Raw genomic sequence first — 21818 nt, forward strand, 5'->3', positions numbered from 1 at the left:
GCTGGTTGCAGCGGCTCACACCCTGAAGCAGGCGGATCACTTGAGGCCAGGAGTTTGAGACCAGCCCCGCCAAAATGATGAAATCCCATCTCTATTAAAAATAAAAAGATTAGCCGAGTGTGGTGGTGAACATCTGTAATCCCAGCTACTCAGGAGGCTGAGACAGCAGAATAGTTTGAACTTGGGAGGCGGAGGTTGCAGTGAGCCAAGATGGTGCCACTGCACTCCAGCCTGGGTGACAGAGCAAGACTCTGTCTCAAATAAATAAATAATAAGGATACAGAAATCTTCCTTTTCCTGATGAGCCTGAAGACCTACCAATAATATTACTCTGCTTTCAGACTCAGTGTCTGTTAAAGGGGAGGAGGGTCAATTCTTTGCCTACAAGGGGAAGAGGATCACATTAATGACTCAAGATTTCTTTAAACTCAAGAGCCATTTCTTTAAACCCAAGGCAATCAGATAGTCTTTGGCTACCCAGAGTGGTGGTGGGGTGGGGTGTCACGCTCTTTGGAGAGGCTGGCGACTGGACAATAGTAGCAACTACTCACAAGGTTGGAGTGGTTTAGAGCTGTCCATGGTTCTGAACCATCCTCTTTCAGATTTTGATCGTGATAGGATGGAAGGAATTGGCTGATTGGAGTGACGTTTTTACATAGTAGAAAAATACGTCAAGAAAACTGAAAAAGTCTGGATATGTGTGTGATTAGTGTCTGGGAGGAGGGGCAGCTGGCATTGGAGGACTTAGTAATGAGTCTGAGTTTCATGGCCAGGACTCAATTTTTTTTTTAAAAGCACTAAAGCACACGGAACACTCTGATTCTAGGGAAAACTGAGTTCCCTATAACTGAAGCATGAAAAGACAGGGAAGGGTCTGAAAGAGAGGTACAATTAAATTATACAAAAATATATTAAGTCCTTATTATATTATAGGCAATGTGATAGGCATTAGGAAAAGAACATGAACAAGATGATGGTACCTGTGGAGCTAACACTCAAATAAAAAAAGACAGAATACACATGTAGCTACAAATATGTCAACTATTCTGGGAGTGGGCTCAAGCAAGTTAGGGAAATAGGAAGAACTTTCAATGAGGAAGTGAGGACATAAGAAAGCTTCTAAACCACAGACAGGGAGATATAATCATGGCAGGATGCACAGGGGGAGCTAGATCACAAAGCAGAGGTCTCAGTGGCCAGAATTAAATCACAATTGCAGAGTGGGATCAGAAACTAATCTACAATGCCTTTCAGTTCTGGATTTCCCCTCTTTTTCATGCCTAGGAGAATGATTGGTTTCTGTACCCCAGTTATCACCAAACTAATTTCAGGGCTGTGGAGACGCCAGTTGTAAAAGTTAGGAGCAATGGCTTTGCTGAACAGATCACTACTTGACACCAACTTAAGCATTAGGACTCTGGGCCACCCAGCCTTGCTATGCCTCAAGCTGCTGAAGTTAACCCTGCTAACTCTAGGCTCTCTGATAGGACTGCACTCTGATTTGGTGAGTTGTATCTTGGTCCAGTGGCCTTGAATACTTTCCACCCAGTAGCAAATCCTGAGGCAGACTGTTTATACTGAGACCCTAAGAAAGTCTTTACTGTTCCCCAGAAGGTTCTTCCCTACCATATTATTTTCCTATGCTGTCATAAAAATTTACCACAAACTTGGTGGCTTAAAATAACAGAAAGTTATTCTTTCAGAGTTCTGGAGCCCAGAAGTCTGAAGTCAAAGTTTGATCGGGTCAATTCTCTCTCTGACTGCTCTAGAGAAGAACCCTGCCTTGTGTCTTCCTAGCTTTGGTGGCTCCCAGGTGTTCCTCAGCTTGTCACTGCTATCTCCAGCTCCAATCTCTGCCTCCATACTGAAATGCTCTTGTTACGGCATCTTTCCATTTCCCTCATCTTTTTGTAAAGACACAAGTCATCATTGATTTAGGGCTCATTCTAAATCCATGGTGATCTCATCTCAAGATTCTTAACTAAGTCTATCTGCAAAGACCATATTTCCAAATATTATCACATTCTGAGGTTCTTGATTAACAAGAATTTGGTGAGTGGAGAACACTATTTCACTCATGACACCTACCCTTGGAGAATTACAAATGCTTTAATAAATGTAACGGATATAATTGTTGCATCTAGAAATTCCTCAATCACCTACAGGGGAGAAAGATATATCTGTGGAAGTCTAGAAAAGGATAGAATTCTGGAGCCATCTATTTAGAATTCAGAAGCTGCTACAAGCTGATGTTCAACATCAATTTACTTATTTATTCACATAATTGTTAAATACCGACTAAGTACAGGAACTGCACATACAAATGTGAATCAAACAAAGTTTCTAACCTTGAGAGACTCAAAAGTCTGCCAATTATGACTGGTAAGACAACTACAATTCAGCATTGTGAGTGAGGTATGAACAGAGAAGTTTAGGAGCACAGAGTAGGGAGCACCTAACTTCATTTGGGATAATCAGAAAGCTTCATGAAGAAGGTAATATTAGTCTGGATTTTGAAGGATGCATAAGAATTTAGCAGGGGAAGGGAATTGCAGCTGCAAAGTTATCTCTTAGGTATCTATGAGGGACTGTTAGCTTGGGCAAAAGATGTAAGTTACTTCATGCAAGGTAAAATTTAAATAAGAGCTGGAATGAAAGTTTAGAGAGCCAGGAAAAAAGAAGAGAGAATAACAAAGAAAACGTTTTGAATGAAAATAGCTAATCATAGAGAAGCTCTAGTTTCTGAAAACTTGAATGTTTCATGCCATTCTCTAGATGGGTCAGAATAATCAGGAATAAAGACAATTTCACATTACAAAAAGGACCAGAGAGAAGAGAGTGAGGCTATGTGTGTTGGGGGGACGGGGGAGGAAGCAGTAAGGAGCATTTTTGTCTATAAACATAAATTTACAAATTGCAGAAAGCTGTTCATCTCCCCTTCCTTTCTCCCTGTGAAATATGACTTAAATATTTAGCTGTATAACAAAATTTATCAACAAGGGATTCTAGAAATTTGCTAGGGAGAAATAAACATTTTAAATATTTTGAATTGCTTTGCTATTTGAAAGCAAATGAGGCCTCATGTTTCCTCTGTTAAATTTATATCCAGGAAACTATGAAGTTGGGAATTGACACACCACATCTTGGGATTTCATGGCCAGTGAACAATCTTCAGCATTACAGAGTTCCCCAGACATAAATTTCCTCCCCAAGCACACCCCAGTTTGAAAGTACAAAAGGAGGAGGTAATTTCTTTTCCTCCTCTTTTCTTCCTCCCTGCCTTCTTCCTTCTTTTCCATTAACTCACCTCAAATGTTAAAATCCTCAAGAATCTGCCCTATGCTACCCTTGCTTTCCTCAAGCTGAACTTTCTCCATAGACTTTCTTACTCATTCTTCATTCATGACTTCACTACTGTCTCTGCACTAACAACTTTTAGATTACTATCTCAGATCAATCTTCAAACCAGCTTTCCTCCTGAGGTCCAGACCCCACTATTACTGGATATCACCCCTTAGATGTCACTCAGGCCTTCAAACTAAACTCATCAAGATGAAGAAAGTTCTCCAGCATCCTCACCATTCTTGTTCAAGTCTTCTCAGGCAAACCTTTAACAAGTCCTCTGCCTTAAATATTTCTCAAGTCTGTCTGCTTTTTCTCCATCCCCACTGCTATCATCGTATTACAAGACATTCTCCCACCAATTCCTTAATCATCTTTGGAAGTTTATTTTCTTCTCCATCTCACTTATCTTCCACAGACACTAAAATGATCTTCTCTGAGTGAGTCCTGTTCTTGAGATGCTTTGATGGCTTCTCATTACAGTCAGGATAAAAACCCAATCCTTGACATGGCTTATAATATTATGCATGGACTGGTTCCTATCTATATTGTAGCTCCCACCCCTATTTCCTATTATGTAGCCATTCTGAATGTTTCTTTAGTTTCTGGCACATATAAAATTTTTTTTTCTATTTTAGGGCTTTTATATTTGCTATTCATTCTACCTCACATGTGTTCTTCATTTTTAGCAAATGCCGTACTTCACCTAATAGCTACTCCTATTCATTCCTGAGTTTTCAGCTCAAATATCCCTTCTTCAGCGGGGGTTTCTCTGAGTCATCAGTCTAGCATCCTGTGGATGTCCATTTTAGAGACACATCATTATTTAAATTAATTGCTTGTCTAATGAATGTAGTTTTTGCTAGAAGGTCATCAAGATGACTGGAATCTTGTCTGCTGTTCCCTACTCTGTCCCTAGCACTGAACACAATGCCTGACAGTAAGTACTTGATAAATATACAGTTGACCTTCATTATTTACATCTTTCACCTTTGTGGATTTGGCTCTTTTCTAAAATTTATTTGCAACACCAAATTAATACTCATTTGTGGACATGTGCAGAGTGGCAAAAAATTTCAGTTGCCAAATGCACATGTTCTCAGCTGAGGCTGAACAAAGCAACACTGCCTTCTTGTTTCATCTATTATGCCATAAACAATTGTCCTTTTTATGGTCTATTTAGTGTCATGTTTTCACATTTTTGTACTATTTGTTAGTGAGTTCATTGTTTAAAAATGGCCCCCAAACATAGTGCTTGGTCCTCAAGCTGAATTACTATTTAGTGTTTCTAAATGCAAGAAGGCTATAATGTGCCTTCCAGAAAAGATACATATTAGATAAGCTTCACTGAGTCATGAGTTATAGTGCTACTGATCATGAGTTCAATGTTAATGAATAAACAGGAAATATGAAATAAGGTGTCTTTAAACAGAAACACACATAAAACAAGGTTGTCTATTAATCAGTTGGTGAAAATGTTGTGACTAGAGGCTCACAGGAACCTAACTCTGTGTTTCCCAAAGGAGCAATGGTTCAGTGTTTGTGAATTCAGAGTTCACAGCAACATTATAAGGCATAACTACTGCAAATAGCCAGAGCCATCTGCAGTTGATTTGTTAACGAAAATAAATATTAAAACAGAGGGGATTGTTAGGGCTGCAAAGGACCTGGACTGCTCATTTTGTCTCTGGAGAGGACATGACAGGTCAGAGGATGAAAACAAGAAAGGGGGAAACTTGCATGTCATTGAAGACAATCATTATCCCTGACTCCTGAAATGTAATTACATGACTTTTGGAACCTTCTTCTCAAATATGAGCCTTTACTTTCCTAGATGGTTTGGAAGGAAGGGTAGGGCATGAAGGCAGGAATAGTCGAGAGGACTCTGGAAGGTTCATCCTGAGAAACAGACTGGGATGGAAGGTATGGCAGCAACAGGGGAAGCCATCAGGGAACAAAGGGGTTAATCAGGTGGAGTTCAAATTTGGATAAGATGGAGTTGCAGACAGGAAGCAGAGACGACCTCTAATTTTGGATCTGCAACTCTCTATGTTTTATTGCTGTGAACTGTGGATGGAATGCATGATAATCTGGAGGTTTGTAGCAGGCCAGGTTGGAAATAGGCACCAAGACAAGAACCCTGGATCAGCCCGTGGAGTCCAGAGTTGAGAGAAGCCAGAGAAGAGGTCAGAACGGTGGACAGCTCCCCTCCTCGCCCCCGCCCCACTACCCACGTGCCCCTCCCCTCCCTGCCCCCATCCCTGCCCCAAGACTGCTGAGTGATTTCTACAGAAATCATGCTTAACACAGCATCCTCAGTCTTTCTGGCTACATTCTCCACTCTCACCCCTCATGAATAAAATACCCATCTTGAAAATAGCGCTGGCATGGAAAAGTGGGGCAATCATCATCTACATGAAATTCTTCCCTCTCTGGCTAACTGGGAAGAGGTTAGGGAATCCCATGCTTCTGGTCTCACAGTGCAGTTGAGCCTTAGAGGAAGGGCTCAGGCCACTGGGGGATAACACTTCTTTGTTATTAGGGTTCCAGTTCCTTTGTGGTCTCTGCTATTTATGAGATAGAGCCTATGGCAGAACAGGATTAAAAGACCTGGTATTTCTCAGCTCTCTGAGGGGAGTCTCAATTAAACTAACATTTATTGAGTCCTCACTATGCTCCAGGCACTGTTACAGGCAGTTATGAAGATAAAGATGAACAAGGCATGATTCCTGCCCTCAATAGCAAGGACATCTTGCCAGTGTGTGCTGGTAGCCAGACAGAGAGTTGGATGCCCACAGACATAATGTTCTTCTTTGTAATTTAGGCAGGGACATAGTTCTTGAGAACATACTTCCTAAACAATGGTTTAGGCACTTTAACAGGAGAGACTGTAGACAAGCAAGTTAGGGTAGATAGACCTTGTCCCTACTTTCCCCACCCCTATGCCTGCCAACCCCACTAATCTGATCTGTCGAATCACTCTAATTAGGCCTGTGGAGATATACAGAATGTGGTTCAATGCTTTCACATTTGTCTTGACTAAGTGATCGCCACTGAGTGTCCTGGGAAGATCTCATCCTAATCTAGTAAAGTGTCTGGGGCAGGAGATGGTCCTAATGATCATGACTACTATTGTTCAACCAGACCTAGGCAACCTGCTGCTAGGCCTAAGACAATCAGAACGGATAATGAGAGAGGGGGAAAAAAACCTCAGGGGTCTTTGTTTTGTTTTCATCTTGGGAGAGAGCAGAGATGCATTAAGGATATTCGAGCATGATTTGCAAATATGTGTCTTTCCACAACTCATAATGCCACTTGAATGATCAAGTGAGGAAGATGTATGCTTTTCTGGACAAGACTACCCTGGATACACCCTGATACTGTGGGGTACAGCAAACAGAGATAGAGAGGCTGCCTCTCATCACACATCTTCTTTTTAGCCACTTGACACAGTGGGTGGTGAGGGTACAGAATGGTGGCTGGCACACAGAATGGTGGGTCAGAACAGGCATCAGGTTTGGGTGATGGCTGTGTCCCCTCCTTGCTGTGTGGTTCCAAGTAAGATATTCAAACCTCACTGGGCCTCAGTATTACTTGGTTGCAAAAAGAGGAGCAATAAAGTGCTTTCGCTGTGGTAATTTACAAAGGTTTTTTGAGACAGGGTCTCACTCTATTACCCAGGCTGGAGTGCAGTGATGCAATCACAGCTCACTGCAGGCTTGACCTCAAGTGATTCCCCCCTATCTCAGCTTCCTCAGTAGTTGAGACTATAGGCATATGCCACCACACTTGGGTAATTTTTGCATTTTTTGTAGAGATGGAATTTCGCTATTCTGCCCAGGTTCGTCTCCAATTCCTGGGCTCAAGCGATCTGCCCACCTCAGTCTCCCAAAGTTCTGGGATTATAGGTGTGAGCCATAGCACCTGGCATCACAAAGTATTTTTAAGAATCACATGTTTGTATCTTTAATACCTAACAGAGTCCCAGGAATGTCATGAATACTTTAGATGTCCTGTATATAAATGACTGCTGGGATACACTGAAATTTGAAAACTGGAATGCTGTGTAAATATTTGTGATTTTATTGCTTTGAAGTCTGACTATTTTATCAATGCCTAGTCTGAACTTATTCTGTGTTATGGAAAAAATTTTAACTGGTGAACCCATGTTAAAGCTAAATAGTTTAGCTCCTATAGAAGAGAGGTTGTAAACTGTTGAGTTGGGTTTCATCAGTGACCATGACAGTTAGGCTAGTCCTAAGCAGGGGTTTGGAAGAAGTGAGGAGCAGCAAACATTCAGGACAGCTCTGGGCAACCATTTGGGAGACCCAGCAAAGTCTAGAGAAGGCTTTGAGCAGACAGCTTTGCAGACACATGTTTCAACAGAAGACAAAAGAGGTGAATGAAGAAAGCAGTATGCATCAAGGAGGTGGAATTTAATATTTAACAACTCTATTCTAATTATACCAAATAGAACGTATAGGCCCAAAGCCAGAGAAAATAAACAGTGGCTTAAAGACAGCAAAAATGATAAACAAAGAAATGTTGAGAACATAAACGTCATCACAGTTACAGAAATGATGAAGCATTTCTTAGGCACTGCAAAGTTAAAAATAAATTTCTCACTTGGTTTATATCCTATTTCATAGTTTATAAGTGAATTCAACTACTTTAGGATTACTATTATAAATAAACAAGCATTTTTTAGACAAGGTCTCACTCTGTCATCCAGGCTGGAATGCAGTGGCACAATTATACCTCACTGCAGTCATGACCTCTTGGGCTCAGGCAATCCTCCCATCTTAGCCTTCTGAGTAGATGGGACCACAGGTGTATGCCAGCATGCCCAGATATTATTTTTTATATTATTTGGAGAGATGGGGTCTCACTGTGTTGCTTAGGCTAGTCTTGAACTCCTGGGGCTCAAGCAATCCTCCCACCTTGGCTTCCCAAGGTTCTGGGATTACAGGCATGAGCCACTGCACCTGGCACAAACATATTCCTTTATGGAAAATCCATGGGAAGTGAACTGGTGATTTAGCTTTTTTTTTTCTTAATTTTTATGCCTGAACTAAGTCAAATTAATGCTCTGAAATCACAAACAATGGAGAACCACTAATCAAGCAGGGAGAAAACAAGAGGACCTAAGCCTTGTCTCTAAAAGTATTTGCCCAGAAACACTGGCTCTTTCATACTGATGGAAGCTTCAATGTGGTGGTCATCAACTGTGCCTGCCACCCTGGGGTAGTCAGAGTCAGTGTGCTGCCAGGCAGGGAAGAAGGGCCCAGGAAGGGAGCTGAGGGCTGCCCTCCCACCAGCCTGGCCTTGAGTGGGGGCTACCTTTGTTGTCATGCCAGACCCTCAGCTTGCAGAGATGGCCCAAGCTCAGCATGTCGGGGAAGTTGAATGTGTCCGTGTTGTTCCGCTCAAACTTGTTCCAGTTTGCTGACTGCTTCAGGGCCAGTGTCCCACTGTCCCCGTTCTCCCCAAAGATGATGATGAAGACATCGGCATCAGTGCCTGCTCCTGGGGGGTGCACAAGGTGAGGCTTAGAGTGCCAGCCTCTTTGACACACAGCCCTCTTGCTCCAACCTTGTCCCTGGATTCCTCAGAGGAGTCAGGGGTACAGGTGGACAGAGTACAGAATCAAGAAGGCCAGTGGTGAGGTTGGAAAGGGCCAATTCATGTCCCAGGTGTCCAATTCTCTTCTTCATCTTATCTTTGTGCCTCACAAAAGCTTTTGATCTAACTGGAGTCATGGTCAGAAAATGTGAATGGTTTAGTACAAAACTCATCGATTTCTGGGGAAATACACCCAAACTTAAAAGGCATGTCATATAGGCTGGCTTTACAATTTAGAAACATAGGCTACTTCCTGCACACAGTGGGTTCAGAAGGAAGCAGGGAAGTTCTGTACTCCCTAAATCTGTCTCTGATTGACATTCTACACTAGAGCTTCATATCATCTGCTTAAGCCAAATACAGGTATTGGCCCAATGCTTCTGGAAGGGGTGACCCAGTGAAGCTTTTCTGACACACATCTTCAGTTATCAATGAACGTATTATTTTCTGAGTGCATCATGAAGGGATGGAAGGTTCTGAAAACATATGGACACTTGGAACTTTAAGCAATAAGGGTCAAAGTTCCATTGTAAGAATAGGAAAAAAGGAGGTACCCCAAACAAATCTTACTACCTTTACTGACCTATCACTTATGCCTGAGATCCTACCATGAGAGCTTCATTTCTTTGGCAAAATGCTTCTCCGTTGAAAATGTAAGCTACCATGCCCAACAACTAAATCCTTCATTCATCATTTAGAATTGGTGTGATGAGCTTTCCAGATTCCTTGCAATGGCTCCTGGAGAGCAGGCTTGGGATAGGGGAGTGCAGGTAGGAGGCACTGCCCCCATGCTGGGTGACAGTGTGTTCCCTCTCGGCTCCTGGCCTTTGACATGCTAGTACTTTTAATCAGAAGCCCCTTCTCCTGGGTGTCCTGTCTGCCTAAGTGGCTTCTGTGTTTGTCTTTCTGGACTTGACTTTGACATTGCATCCATCAGAGCTTCACCTCACTGCACTGTGGGGGCTCCAATGAAGGTCAGACCTGCAAGGGCCCAGGCATCACATCTCCATCCTAAGACCCACGGCCAAAGCTAGCACACGGTAGATGGCCACCAAGCACATGGGCCTGAGGTGCATGACACTTGGACGAGGGGTGCCAGGTAGCCGCAGGAAGATGGGAAGGCTCTGTGTCAAGTACCTGTACCATTTCCAAAAGTGCTGACCATACTCCCAAGTAATGTTCTCCCCCATTTCCCCAAGGAGGAGGGAGGGAACCAGTCACTCACTGGGAAGAAATACTTTGTCCAGACAGAAGATGATGTGAAGAAGACTTGGATCAACTAGATTTTGGAAGGCCATTTGAAGAAAAATGCCCTGACCAGAAACCAGGATCTGAGCCCAAATTTGAGAGTAGGAGGGGCAAGGGAGTGGGAGGTATGAGGGACCCCCAACTCACCCAGGATGTCGCTGGTCTTAACTGCAACAGTGTAGGAGGTCCACTCCATCATTTCTTCCTCATCGATGACGGCACACATTTCACACACCAGGGTCTTCTTGCCCTTCCGCTGGGACAGCCAGTCTCCATAGTAGAACATGGTCAGGTCTCCAGTGTTCATGTTCTTCAGTAGGATCTGGGGAAGAGGGAACCACCATGGTAACACCCTGCCCTTCCTCACCTCTGCCAGCACCCACTGGCCCACGCAGCCCTCTCTGAATCCCAACCCTGGAGATCCCAGACTGGACACAAGTGCTTGCGACAGAGACCCACAGAGGATGGAAAGGGCCCTTTCCAGGACAAAGACCCTGTGTGCCTGGCATGGGATCTGAAGTCCCCATGAGGACTATGCTAGCTTGGAATTTGGGAATGGGCAATTTACCTAAAACTATCCTCGGAGGTGCCTGTCATTGTGCACAAGAGATGGTTGCTGAATGAGTCACAGAAAAACCACCTGAGCCCCTGTCAGCCACAGACACCTGGGAACAGAGTGCTGACATTTGTGGGATAGTCCTTGGTGTGGGCACTATATTGTTGGCTCAAGAAAATCTGCTACTGGCTGAACAACAGGGGAGGAAGAGCCTGAGGCGATGCAGGATGGATGGCCTCCAGTGGACAAGGATGTGTGGCTGACTCAGGCAGGGGCCTGCAGGGCTTTGTGTTATGGGTGGAATTTATTTACCTAGAGTTCATATGTTGATTCTTAATCCACAGTCCCTCAGAATGTGGCCTTATTAGAAAGGGGATCGTTATAGGTGTAATCAGTTCAGATGAGGTCATTAGAGTAAGCCCTAGTCCAATCTTACACCACACAGACACACACCCAGAACACCATGTGGACACTGGCATGCTGCTGCCCCGAGCCAGGAGAGAGGCCCAGAACAGATCCTTCCCTAGAGCCTTCAGAGGGGGCGTGGCCCTGCTGACACCTTTACCTTGGACTTCTACCTCTATGACAGTGAGGGGGTAATAAATGTGTGTTGCTCCAAGTCTCCAGTCCATGGTGCTTTGTTATGTTGCCTGAGACTCTGACATACATTATGTAAGGAGAACCAGCACAATACACACATTGGCATACCTAGGACCCTGTGTGACACGGAGGCTGTAGGAGTGTCATCTTTGTTGGCACTGTCATTGTCTTTGTGAGTGTGGGGCTGCAGGTGAGGCTCCTCCTGGCTGCCAGGGGCCCCCAGCTGTGGAGCCACTCTTAGCACGGAAAGCCCTTGGACTCCTAACATCATGGTGGTTCTCATCAAAATGAGTGCAGCTTGGCCCTATGCCCTGGGCGTTCTTCTCTCTGCCCTGGAGCAGCAAGTGTTAATGACTCTCCTCTGGGCAGCCTGGAAGCACAAAACCACACAGGCTGGGGAAGGTGAAGAAGTTATGAGAGGTCCTGGGAAGGAGCAGCTGCCTTCTTTTCTTGGTGGAAACTGAGTCTGTGGCCATGTACATGTGTGTGTGTGTGTGCATGTGCCCATACATATGTATGCTGGGAAGAGCGGGAGGATGGAGGTAGAACTAAGAAATCCCACGCTGCTTTTGCTCCTTGAAGATCCCAACATCCCATCCCCAAGGCTGGCCTCAGCCCAACTGATCTTCAGGCAGGGTGCTGACGGCCAAGCTGACACAGAAGCCCACAACGGAAAAAGTGGCAGCTGCTTAACTCCATGATCAAGAGGCCCCAGTAAGATTTCTGCCATCCTGCCTGAAGTTCCCACCATGGCAGCCTCTCTCTGCCCCAGGTCTTGCTCCTCCTCTCTCAACCCTCCCAGCTGTTGTCCTGAAAAAAAGCCCACACTACCCCTCCCCTTTCTTGGGTCTCTGTCCACGTTACATTGACAGCTCATGTTGAATTACCTGACAGTTGCTTCAGTTCTCACTGGACACAAATAAATAAAATGACATCCTCTGATTAATTCATGCCAAAGGGCATATTGGATTATATGGGCTGGGTTCATGTAATGATCCTCTAGGGTGACATTTGTGCTTTAACAAGGTCCACTGACAAGCCAGAGGAAGAGAGGGGAGGGGCAGGTGGTGGCAGGAAGGAAGAGTGAGGGTCTAGACATTTTACCCTCTCCAGGAACCATTCCGGCCTACTGCCCAGGCCATCAATCCGGATCCGCATCTTGGTGAATGGAGCGATGTCTAGGATCTCCATGATGAAGGTGTCATTCTGCTCCCGCTCAAACCTATGGGTGGAGAGGAGGGGCATGAAGAAGGGAAGCTGGCCACTGGGGAGGGCTGGGCCAGGCCAGAGGCCAGGCTTGGGATGAGGGAGAAGATGAGGCCTTTACTCAGCAGCTCCTCTGGTCCCAGCACCTCTTCACCAGCCCATCTCTTGCATCCCACATGTGTTCCTGCAAGACTGGGTTAACAGGGTTTGGCTAGTAGAAATGGCCCTGAAGCAAGAGCTATCAGTGCTGGGTTCTAATCTCATTCTACCAGTCACCTAGAACAGTCCTAGTTCCTCTCTAGAACTTGGTTTCCTCACCTGTGGTCTGGGCAGAATAACACTAGTCCTGCAGTCTCACAGAACTATGATGAAGACCAAATGAATGTGAAATAAACTTCAAATGAAAAAAGAATTCCATACATGAAAAGCTTTGAATGAGACTCTGTGAGTGACAGGGCCATTGCGAATGGTGGGGCAGGCTGTGCACTGTACAACTCTAGATGGCATCATTCAGATTTTTCTATTTGCCATCTGCAAAACTGAACATAGTGCCCTGAATTGGGTAATGCTACTGCCAACTGTAAAGCAGTAGGCAAATAGAAGGTAATGCTCCTTTTGTTGCTATTATTATTTTTCTGCTGAGTGACCTCATCATCTCAGACATGCTCTATCTTTATTCCTTACTGCTCTTCCCATAGTGCCATGTGTACAATTCGACCTTCAATGCTGACTGATTGCTTGACTGCTGACTGATTCCAGATGATACTGCTGATAAGGCCCTCGGGTAATGCAGGTGGCCCTGGAGAAGTGGCTCTGCATGGCAATTGTCGTGCTTCCTTGAATACAAGTCATATTTTTAAAAACAGATGCCATAGACAATGGGGGTTGAGACTTGAAGAGTGCAAATCAAGAACTAACTACTGCTAGTCTTAAAAATGGTGGTGAAACAGAGATTTAGTCTCTTCTGATAACTTGCTCTGTGTGTGTGCATTTTACAATTAACAGAAGTGAAAAAGTTCTCCCAAAGTCAGCCCCATATCCCTCCTCCTCTAACTGAAGCCCTGTCTCTCCCTCAGGATATAATGGAAACTGCAAGGAGGTGCTCATGTCACATTCATGTCACACACTGAGATTCTCTCAAATAATCTTTCAATTCCTTACTCTTGCCAGGAGCACGATTTTGCAAATCAAAAGAGCTTTAGAATTCTTCGCTTTGCATGTCTCTTTAATTTCCACTCTTTGAATTTAGCCAAGTGTCTTCATTTTATGGAGATTTTACGGTGGGACAGGTATAAGGAAAACAAGAGGAGAAACAAGCTTTTCTTCTAGAAGACTGCAAGGAGATTACATTTACCCCCTCACCCTTCATTCTACGCTGAACCCCAGTTAACCTGGATGGACTTCCTCTTTTTGGTGTAAAACCATCCAGAGGAAGGCCCTTATTTGTCCTTCAGTCTTCCCAGCTCACTAGCCACATTCTTCCAGGTATCCCGGACCCCCTCCAAACACCTCAGTTGATACACAGCAGGATTCCCACCCTTTGGAGAAGTGCCAGCCTTTGATTCAGACTCTCTGCTCCTGGTTCAGAGGGACAGGACTGTTACGTGGCCCAGGATTTTGCTGCTCAAAGGAGCCCTGCTCAGCAGCTGAGGGAGTGGTGCCTGGGAAGGGCCCCCTTTAGCTGCCCCTCATGTCCCTCCTATTCTGGTTTCCTTCTGTTCCTGCCTGTGTGAAAGGCTGTCCTTAGGGAAGGGCCCCATGACTGAGCACAGCCTGAGGCTAACCAGGGCCAAAGGCTTAGGCTGGAAGGACAACTATTTCATGGGAGAATTGTCAGCATTGCTACAAAGCCTGGGAAGGGTTATGGTTAGGGACCCCAGGAAGGGACTGGCTAACAGATGGGAATGGATGGCGTGGGGTTTTAAGGCCTATCAGGCTAGGCAACTGCTCAGGGAGTTTGTCTCTATGACATCTTAGGGACATATCTGGGGCTCTCAGGATTGGCCAGGATCAGAGTGCCAGCCTTAGCTTTGCTCAAGACCACTGTCCTTCCAGTATGAATTTCTCCATACCCAAGGCCATTGAGTCCATGCTTGAAATTGCCTTTGGAAAAATTAGAACAGTGAGAAAATTTTGGCAGTGAAGGAGATCTGATTTAACCAACCCCCATCTTGCCTTTAGTCTTCAAACTGCCCTTAATTCTTGCTGAGTTTGGGTCAAGCTAACTTTGGGAGACATTTAGTGTATAGTTTAAATGATCATAGCCCTTCCATAAAGTTAAAGAGAAATCACCAGGCTAGGAGGATGAGAGGAGCCTGAATTCTGCTAAAACAGAAACATAAACATTGCCAGCCATTATTCCAGAGGTCACAAGATGTGCAATGTCCCCAGTTACTCCTGCAGATAACATCACTATTGTAAACCTGACTGGACTTTTAAGATGTCTTTTCAGGTTTTTTGCATGTCTGATGACCAATGGCTCCACCTGGGCCTGCCAACCACTCTTGTGGCCCCAACCAGAAATGACTCAACATGCATGAGGACCATTTCCCAAACTCCTATGATTGTACCCCCAAACCAGTCAGCAGCAAGCACCCATTGCCTAGCCACCCCCACTTCTTCCCCCAAACTATCCTAGTTTCTGAATTTTCAGGGAGGCTGATCTGAGCAATAATAAAATTCTGGTCTCCCATTTAGCCAGCTCCAGCACCATATGTGTAACACTCCTTCTCTATTGCAATTCCCCTGCTTTGATAAATCAGCAATCTCTGGGTTGTGGGAAAAATGAACCTATTGGGCAGTTCCATGCTTTGACAGCTCTGCTGATGGTGCCCCATGGCCACCCTGGAAGCTCTTTTCCCTTTAGGACAGCCATAGCCAAGCCTTAGTAAGTTTTTTTTACACTGAGTCTGCCACCAGAACGAATCGTTGAATTGTCAGTATCTGACCAACCTCACTCCCTCTATTCTCTCCCCTCTCTGATCCTTTGAAAGAAGCCACTGAATCTCTCTTTTCTTCAGGTTCCTCAATAGAATACTATGCAGTAAGGAAAATGAGCAAATCACAATCTCAACAGCTCAGGAAAGTATGAAAAACCTGATGCTGAGTGAAAGAACTAAGACATAAAATAAGATATTTGGCCTGATTCTATTTATGTACCATTCAAATCCAGGTGATATGAAAGCCTATTGTTAGGGATGAAATCCAGGTGATATGAAAGCAAAGACCCCTGAGATGGAGATCAAAAGAAAGAAAACAAAAAAATGTTTACCTTAAAAGCTGAGAACTGGCAAGATTTAATTTCTTGGCCTGAAGGCAGCATAGAAGGTTTACCTAAGTTTTTACTTAAGTCTTACTTATTGATATAAGTATCAATAATGTATGTACTTTTACATATATATGTATTGTTTATGATAAAATGTTTAAAAATGTAAATGTCTCTAGAACCTTTGACTGTTCCTCATGTGACAGGATTTTTAGATCCATGCTCTCTGGGTTGTAGCTCCTGTGGTAGACTGAAAAATGGTCCCCCAAAAGATATCCATGTCCTAATTCCTGGAATCCATGTATATAACTGTATGGTGAAAAGAACAGGGAGGTCTTTGCAGATGTAATTAAGCTAAGAGGCTTGAGATAGGAAGATTACCTTGGATTATTCCAGTGGGTCCTTAATGTAATCCCAAGCATCCTTATAAGAAGGTAGAGATAGAGAGAGATCAACACATACAAAAAGGAGGTAGAATGTGAAGATGGGGCAGAGATTGGAAGACCTGGCCTTGAAGGCTGGAGTGGTGCAGCACAAGCCAAGGACTGCTGGCAGCCACCAGAAGCTACAAGGAGTAGATTCTCTCCCAAGAGCCCACAGGGCACATGGTAGTGCTGACACCTTGATTTCCACTCACAGATTCTGATTTCAGATTTCTGACCTCCAGAAAAATGAGAGAAGAAAATTCTGTTGTTTTAATTACCACTATGTTTGTGGTAGTTTTGTATCACAACTTTAGGAAATTAACACAGCCCCAAGTGGTGTTAATGGAGAATTTTGGGACCAGACAGGGGATAGACAAAGGGAGGCTGCCTTGGAATTCACACAGAGAAAATTCCAAGCCTGGGGTTGGTGAGCAGCAGGGAGTTGGCTTCAGTGATGATGTAAGTGTCCATGGGGGCTACATTAACTGGGGTACAAAAGACAGAGCCTCCAGTACCAGGTTCTGCTGATCTGCGATCTTTGGGGACCATTGATGAAACTGGACCTTGTGCAGTTTCATCACAAACCTATGAGACATTCAAGGTGATGGAGAGCTGCATCTTTATCTCATAAGCATGTTTGCTGTGGTTTGAGAGTAGAACAAGGTCAAATCTCCAACAGATTCTAAGTCTCTGCTATTCTTGAATGCCACCATCAAACCTAATACATATCTACCAGCGTCCTCTTAAAGGGCGGCCTCTGAGCTAGAGATGATGCTTTGAGATGATGTTCTGAGCTACAGATGATGCTTTGAGAGGGGTACCCAGCAGTGAGTGCTAGAACCTTTCAATTGTCTGACTCGGGTGCCCCTTGAAGGCAGCAGTTCCTGGAACTTAGCTTTCCTTCCTCTTCTCTCAGACCACCATCATTCATGCTGTCCCCTGGGACTCACCTCCCAGCTCCCTGAGAAGGACTCAACCTTCCCACCCAACTCTTCTACCCATGCAGTCCCCAAAGATAAGCCCTTTCCAGTCTCAGAGCTTTATTGCTAACTAGACTAAGATTCAAGTGATAAAGATGTGGAAGAGAGAGTCAAAACTTACAAGCTTACTACAGCCCTGGACATGGTCACAGCCAAGTATTTCCTGATTCTCTCCTGAAAAGGCAACTGGAATCCCATTTGAGTGTCTGTCCTCTTTCCATTCCCTTGAGCTCAGCCTCTTTCCATGCTGTTTGCACTAAGGGTTAGTGAAAGCAACAGGCCATCCTGAAGGGTAAACCCAACAGAACTCTTTTATGACACAAAAAGAGACACAAAAGGTATTTTAAGGAACTCCCATTTCACTAGGTCTCTACTGGGCCTAGGCATGATCCCTCACAGGCACTTACTTCCCTCTATAGAAATACCACAACCCTTTGTCTAAAAATACCTTCTACACCCACTGGACACCAATTGCTTCAAATCCCACTGTTAGAGACTCATCTCCCGAGAGTACGCATTACCTTTTAGAACATTGTCTTTTCTGAATGCCATATTAATCCACCAGCATCTCAGTAGGAGTTAATTTACCAGAACCATTTTCCCTGAAGTGGCAGGATGAGAAGTTGGAGGATTTAGCTCAGGAGTCAGATAGAGTGAACTGCTATTGGCTATTGTAAGCTTTGGCCCCTGGGTATAGCATCTGACAGCAGGAGTGTTGCAGCAGGCAAAACCCCATGATACCTTCTGTATATATGCATGCATGTCTCAGCCTCATTCTGGTCACATACCATTTCCTGGGGAAAGCATCACTTTGCACAATACCAAGCTGTGCCCACGACACATGCCCAGTGGGTCTTTCTATCTACATTCCTTAGTCAAGATGCAGACATCCTTAAAAAGGACTTCAAGACACAGGTGAAACATCAGGCCACACACAAATGAAGAAATCAAAACATGTCTCAGGTAACAGCTCTGAGCTTGCAAACCAGGGTAATTAAGAAATGATGGCTCTCCTCACAAAATAAATCTTTATTCAGCAAAAGAAAAAAAAATCCTTTAACTAGCAAGTGCCTCAAAGCATTTACAGTATGGTTGTATTTATAATGATGGCATTTTCAAGCAATATTTTTGGAATTTAGATACTTCCAGAAATAAGATATCTCTTCTATCAGCAATTAAGCCTTGCACATCTGGAAAACAAGGTGGAATGTAGTGTAGGACAGTTAATCAGAGAAAATCCAGGAATATGGGGTTGGGTAGAGATTGGAGTCAGAGTACAGAAGGAAACACTATAGGAGACTGAATATGGAAACGACAGTAGCCAGACCATGTGTGATAGCAGAACTCTGAGCTAACATGTCTGCAACCACCATCCCAAGAAATCATAGTCTCTACAGAAATTGACCCAGAATGGTCAGGACTTGGGCAATGACCCCTAGCTTCCCTATTTTGTCCCTGCTGCCAACTCAGGACTAACCAGACTGCCCGACCAAATCCAAATATGCTCCCCAATGCAACCACATTATGAAAACCCAATTCTAACGACCCCACCTCCAGCTTTACCACGCCAAAAATAATGCTTCACTATAAAGCTCTTCTTCTTCCCACAGCCTTCAAATCTCTACAAAACCAAGTGATGGTGGCTAAGTCTCTTGATACAGTAAGCTCTAAGTAGACAGTTAGTGTTCTCATTTGGTCCTCCCTTATTTCTAGAACTAAGTTCAAATCCCAGTTCTCCTACTTACTTGCTGTGTGACCTTGGGCAAGTTATTTCACCTCTATGTATCTCAGGCATCTTATTAGCAATGTGGAGATGATAAGAGTACAAGGGTGTTGTGAGTTAATATATATTGAAAAGGCACTTGCAACAATGCGTGGAATAGAATAAATGTTCAATGCATGGTAGCCATTATTATTATCACCATTGCTGTTGATATGGGAAGCATTCCAGGAGGAAATGGGAGTTGCAAAATGAGAAAGCAGAAGTGCTAAGAGAAGACAGGCAAAAACTGTTCCCATCAGACCCCCAGGGATAAGCTGCATAGGGCCCGTAGCACAGGTAAAGCTCTGGCTTGTGCACGCTGCTCTGTCCATGAAAAGAAATGCTTCCTGGCTCCCAAGAGCTTCCGTAACCACATCCTCAACATCACCAGCACCACCATCATCACAATTATCATCCCCAGCATCATCACCTTCATTCCTATCACCACCGCCACCACCACCACCATCATCATCATCTTCATCACAATGATCACTCCTACAATCACCTTCATCCCTATCACCATCAACATCATTATCACCATCATCACCACAATTATCATCACCACCACCATCATCACAATTATCATTCCTACTATCACCTTCAACCCTATCACCATCACCACCATCATCATCCCTACCATCATCATCATTATCACAATCATCATCCCCACCATCACTGCCTTCATCCCTATCATCACCATCATCATCCCTATCATCATCGAAATCATCATCCCTACCGTTGATGATGGTGGTGGTGGTGGCGGTGGTGATAGGGATGAAGGTGATGATGCTGGGGATGATAATTGTGATGATGGTGGTGCTGGTGATGTTGAGGATGTGGTTACTGAAGCTCTTGGGAGCCAGGCAGCATTTCTTTTCATGGACAGAGCAGCTTGTGTGAGCCAGAGCCTTGCCCATCAATATCAACATCCTCACTATCATCCACAATGTCCTCATCACCACCTCAATCCAGAAGTACCGAGTGCCTACTACATGCAAAGCAAGAGCTGGGAGGTATGAAGGGCTCAAAAAGGAAGCCACCTGGCCTGACCTCCAGCTAGTGGAAGGAGTGCTGTGGGTTCAGAGGCAAGTTGCTGTGGGTGGGTTTTTAAAATGCTAAGCTGAGGCTCTGAGCCTATCATCTCTGGTTCTTAAAATGTCAAGGGCCAGGGATGTTTGGGGGACAATGGTTGAACATGGCAAACCAGCCCAAACCCAGGACTGTCTAAACTGGGAATCCAAAGGAAGGCATGGACAGTAAGCCCTATAGAAGGACCATCTTTATTGTCATTATTGATCACTAGTGTGTGCTTAGGACTGGAGGCCATCTGGGTGTCATTTGCAGTGCCACAGCTTAATGGCCATGGGATTTTGACTTTACCTTGCTGTGCCTCAGTTTCTCACCTGTAATATGGGGATGATAATAATTGTCCTCACAGGGTTGTGGAAAGGACTGAGTCAATACATGGCTTATTATAGAACAATGCTTGGTGCAAACAGGCTCCTGTAAATGTTACTGTTGCTACTATTGCCCTCCTTAGGTTAAGCTCTGTAAGTACAAGGACCTTGTCTTCTTGGTTATATCATCTCTTCATTGCCTGAGTCAGTGCCTGGCATATACTAGATGTTCAGTCTTTTTTTAATGTTTTGAAAACTGACTGCATATTATTTGGTAGTCATTTGAGACTTACAGAAAATCTGCAAAAATACAACAGTGCTTCTGGGCCCCCTTCACCTAGCTTCCCTTAATGTCAACATCTTATATTGCCATAGTACAATTAATAAAACTGAGACATTAACAATGATACAATACAATCAGCTAATCTACCAACCTTACAATAAACAATTTTGAGTGACCAAATGAAAGAAAGAAGAAAGGAAGGACTTGGTCTGGGTGGAAGTGATCCAGGCAGACTTCCTGCAGGAGGTGGATTTGAGCTGGTCCTTGAGAGAGGAAGGCACTGAGACAGAAAGGCAGAATATAGAAGGCCCCATGGTCTGCAGTGGACATGTGAGAATCAGCCTGGTTGAAGGCAGGGTAGAGCAGAGGGGAAGAGTTGAATGTAGGAGGGGTGAGGGGTAGGGGCCGCCTCCAGGTACCTGGCTTTCTTTTTGTCCAGCTGCATCTCCTCTGTGCTCCCATTGATGCCATAGAGGGTCATGAAGATGTTGGAGTCAGTGCCCCCGCCTACCACATCCCCTGTCCACACCGTCATTTCATAAAGAACCTGCCATTAAAGAGACACAGGTGCTGAGTCTCAGCCTCACCCTCCAACCCTACCTGAACTGCCTCAGTCTCACCAGAGAAAGCAAACACACTGTCCAAGTTCTATGGCTCTGGAAAGAACCTCTCCCCTAATTAACTGCAAATGCCTGAACAGTAAGCCTTGTCACTCCCTTATGCCCCCAACTGTGCCCAGTCTGGCGCTAGAACGGAGTTTCTGAGGAGAGCCCTTGTTCAATAGAAACATGACGGAAAGCCCAGCATTCACTGACGCTTTGTCAGTCGAATCCCAACCTACGTCCAGCCATGCTAGCAGCTCATGGTGACAGAACAGTGGCCTTTGGAGCCTTCCAGAGCTCCATGTGAATCCCAGACCTGCCACCTGCTGGCTGTTAGACCCGTCATCCTTGGCTCCCCTGTGGTAAAATAGGGATAAGCTCCCTCGCAGAGTGAGAGCAGCTGACAATTTGCATGGTGCCTGGCGCTGAGCCTGCCACCTGTGTGTCCCCAAGCAGCAGCCAACGTTCTGGGTGTCAATCCCCCTTCACGCCACAGCCTACACATGCCCCGTGGCTGTGAATGAGGGGTG

The 21818-nt window shown here is 44.7% G+C and overlaps 1 protein-coding gene across 1 annotated transcript in view; it reads right to left on the reverse strand.

Annotated features, from left to right (window-relative positions):
• LOXHD1 (lipoxygenase homology PLAT domains 1) overlaps window positions 1–21818 on the reverse strand; it is a 188122-nt gene that overhangs the window by 22318 nt on the left and 143986 nt on the right. The window contains exons 34-37 of the mRNA XM_035270945.3: window positions 21106–21233; window positions 12473–12590; window positions 10360–10534; window positions 8683–8868 (exon numbers count right to left, since the gene is read on the reverse strand). Of these exons, the coding sequence (XP_035126836.3) occupies window positions 8683–8868; window positions 10360–10534; window positions 12473–12590; window positions 21106–21233 (607 nt within the window). The remainder of the gene's footprint in view (window positions 1–8682; window positions 8869–10359; window positions 10535–12472; window positions 12591–21105; window positions 21234–21818) is intronic.

Source organism: Callithrix jacchus, chromosome 13 (genome assembly GCF_049354715.1).
Source record: "Callithrix jacchus isolate 240 chromosome 13, calJac240_pri, whole genome shotgun sequence".
Classification (NCBI taxonomy): Eukaryota; Metazoa; Chordata; class Mammalia; order Primates; family Cebidae; genus Callithrix; species Callithrix jacchus.